The sequence below is a fragment of the Sphaeramia orbicularis genome, chromosome 14 (assembly GCF_902148855.1).
Source record: "Sphaeramia orbicularis chromosome 14, fSphaOr1.1, whole genome shotgun sequence".
Taxonomy (NCBI): domain Eukaryota; kingdom Metazoa; phylum Chordata; class Actinopteri; order Kurtiformes; family Apogonidae; genus Sphaeramia; species Sphaeramia orbicularis.
The window spans coordinates 23,643,608-23,647,146 of record NC_043970.1 but is presented as its reverse complement, the minus strand read 5'-3'; the positions used below and the strand labels follow the sequence as shown (position 1 = coordinate 23,647,146).

At 35.6% G+C, this 3,539-nt stretch overlaps 1 protein-coding gene across 1 annotated transcript in view; it reads left to right on the top strand.

Moving 5' to 3' along the window:
• LOC115432961 (protocadherin-10-like) overlaps window positions 1-2,679 on the top strand; it is a 7,889-nt gene extending 5,210 nt beyond the window's left edge. The window contains exons 2-4 of the mRNA XM_030154098.1: window positions 872-933; window positions 1,039-1,151; window positions 1,489-2,679. Of these exons, the coding sequence (XP_030009958.1) occupies window positions 872-933; window positions 1,039-1,151; window positions 1,489-1,760 (447 nt within the window). The 3' untranslated portion in view covers window positions 1,761-2,679. The remainder of the gene's footprint in view (window positions 1-871; window positions 934-1,038; window positions 1,152-1,488) is intronic.
• Window positions 2,680-3,539: the final 860 nt, after the last annotated feature.

Genomic DNA, 3,539 nt, shown 5'->3' with positions numbered 1-3,539 from the left:
ACAAGTTAAATGTAATGTATTAGAAGTTTTATCCCCCAAGTTTGGCTGATTTATGTAAAAAAAAAAAAAAAAAAAAAAAAAACAACTCTTATTTTCTAGCGTTCTGCTGTTTACACCATGGTAATGCTTACAGTTGTGGAAAAAATTATTAGACCATCAAAAGTAATCAAAAACAATAGTTATGCAATCAAGTACTAACTCCTGTGTGTATCATGGGACTAAAACAGACAAAAGAAAACATGGAATGCCTAAAAGCACTGTTTTTGTCAGTACAATGTCATATAAGAACTTAAGTGATTTTGGTTATTATCAAAAAAACAAAACAAAACATGAAAAATATGTAGATATTAGCTCTTAAATTAAACTCTTACGAGCTATTTTTGTTGTTATCATTATATTTGTCCAAACAAATGTACCTTTAGTTGTACCAGGCATTAAAATGAATAAGAAATTGAAGAAAACAAGGGGTGGTCTAATAATTTTTTTCCGCCATAACAATGTATAATAACCTGCTACTTTAATCTGATCTTTTATGATAATCTACATAATAATATTGGAAAAAACCTGATTTCCACTGGAAAAAATGCAAAATACAGAGGATTATTTCATAATAAATGGTAACAAATCACTTAAGAAATGTTAAATATAGAGAAAAAAAAAAATCATTTGGGAACTACCACAAAAGTAGTCTTTATGGGTTCAAGCAAAAGCAACCGAATAAAAACAAAGTGTATATGGATTTTTTGACAATGTGAGAAAATGATAAACTCTGAAGAAAACAACAGATGACGTAATAATTTTTTCCGCGACTGTATATCTATGTGTAATTTGATGATGACAGATATATTTGTTGTGTTTGTCACTTGTGCAGCTTAAATACTCAAACAAGGACTGGACGTGGACAAAGAACCAGCGCAACTCGGCATATAAAAGGTGATGACATATTTAACACGATCAGAATTTTCCACCAACACGTACATACAAACTTAGACAAACAAACACCTAACTTTTCATTTTGCTCTTTTTCTGTCGCTTCAGATATAGTTCTGCTAATATGGAGGGCACTCTTTCACGTCAACCAAAATATGATGCTGATGGGTTTTCCTGCTCCGTTGCACCACAGTATTGGACCTGGGGCAGCCGTATGAATGGTGGGTATGAAATTAGGACTCATTGTTGTTCTGTTGGGGGGGATGGGAGTCCTAAGTGTGCCTGCCTAAGGATTTAGTTTAAAATGTAAAATAGTAAATGCAGATAAAACCAGGCACCAAAAGGAGGAGGACGAGGAGGAAAAAAAAAGGGGGGGGGGTTAATGCATCAACAAAAGGATTATTTTAGTCACTGTAAGACGCTCCGTTTAGAAAAGCCAAAATTCAGAAGATACTTTTTAAAACTGCCATACTCAAATGGAGCATACTGTATGTAAATAGGAGGTCTTTGCAGAAATAATCTTCCAATGCAAATTGTAATTTATGCGCTTTTCTACAGACTGCAAGTTATCTCTTCAAGAAGGAGCTGTTCCGAACTACTCCTGGACGCCACAGTATACACAGCCTCATTCTGAGCCACCAGACTACCAGCACAACGTATACATTCCTGGCACTACGTCTGGTTACAGCACTCTGAAACTGGCACCCAGAGGGGAACTAGATGTGTACAACAGTTTCTCTACTTTCGGGAAGAAAAAGAAATTTATCTCAAGCTACGAACAAACATTCGACAAAGATGACGGTCTTATAAGCAATGATATTTTTAAATAATACACTGACGACAGTATCACTTCTTCCTTGAACTAATTTGTTCTATTTATAGCCCTCTTCAGTGGAACAGATTCTATGTCTCCTCTTTTTTTTTTTTTTTTCAGTGGAATTCAATACCAGTCTGGGCCATAAATATATCGTTGGTTTCACTAATGCTGAAATAAAGAAGGCCTTTTTAAAGAGGGTTATTATGTTCTCTAAATAGAAAAGATGACCTTTTTGCAAGTGATGCCTTTGTGTTTTTTTCCGGTTTGCAATAACGTTATATCAAAGATTCTTGTTTTTCTGTAGCGACGGGTGACGTTAAATGTACTCTCAGCAAGGTTGTAGTGGATGTAAAACTCAAAAATGTGTCAGAACACCAGAAATTAGTCCATCACTGTAGCAAACACAGGTTTTCCATGTAACATTCAGTCAAGTGCTTGTATGTGATGCCACCGTTTAATCTTTTTAGGAAAAGCTGTACTGTACTGCCTGTACTACTGTGTTTCAAACTTGTGAATCCATTTTCTTTGCTGATAATGACTTCGATGTTTTACAGCTTTCATATTAGTGATCTGTAGTAGAGACTCCATTCAGAATATACATTATTTTTATTGTGTGCAGGCATGATGTACTGTGTGTAGGTATGAGTATTCACAGTATGATTTAAATGGACGCCGTGTTGTTAAAAACTACATGAAGCCTTGTCCGTTTTGTTTGACTTGAATTAAACCATAGTGAGGTCATCTATTCACAGTCTTAAATGACTGCATTTGGTCATGAATATAGTAAAAAATATCAAGCAAGGACGCATAATTCAATCGCAGACATTCCATTTTTTTTTATTATCGAGCGAGATGTATTTATCTAAAAATGAATCATAAACTACTGTATATATGTATATGTTATTATCAATAAATTTGTCCTCTGAAGTGCATGACTGGTACTGTGGCTTTTGACATTCTGTCATTTCCCAGTTTGGGATAAATACAGTACATCTATCTATCTATCTATCTATCTATATCTATCTATCTATCTATCTATCTATCTATCTATCTATCTATCTATCTATCTATCTATCTATCTATCTATCTATCTATCTATCTATCTATCTATCTATCTATCTATCTATCTATCTATCTATCTATCTATCCATCCATCCATCCATCCATCCATCCATCCATCCATCCATCCATCCATCCATCCATCCATCCATCCATCCATCTACATGAGTATTGTTTATAAAGTGAAAAAATAAAACCATTAAAAATGTCCCACCAAGGCCAGTTCTAAAATACTCACTGAAGCTGTCATCAGTATCACAGTGCAGAAGTACAAGTATGCCAAGTACCATACAGGTTAATGGTTTAGCCTGATTTCAAGGCATTATGAGTACTGGACCATCTGGAGCTGATAAGATTGCTGGTCTATGTTACAGTTTACCTTCGACACCCTACTCTGGCTTTGTCCCAGTGAGAGATCTCCTTACCGATGAAACCAGTTAGTAAACAGATGGTGACACTGAGATGTGGCTCAACAGGGGAAACAAAGTATTAACCTCGCTGCACAATTTGAACATTGGAAGGCATTTTTTCCCCATTTATCTTCCAAGATGGGATTAAAGGTAATATTACATCTAATCCTTCCCCTCAGATTCCGAGGCTGGAGCTAAGACCCCAGTCAGAGGCCTCACGCTCTAACAATGACACTTGTGTGTATGAAGACCATGAAAGAAGCAGCTGTTATTGTTGTTGGTGTGACTTATGGCTCAGAGTGTCTTTTAACCTTTACTCTTGC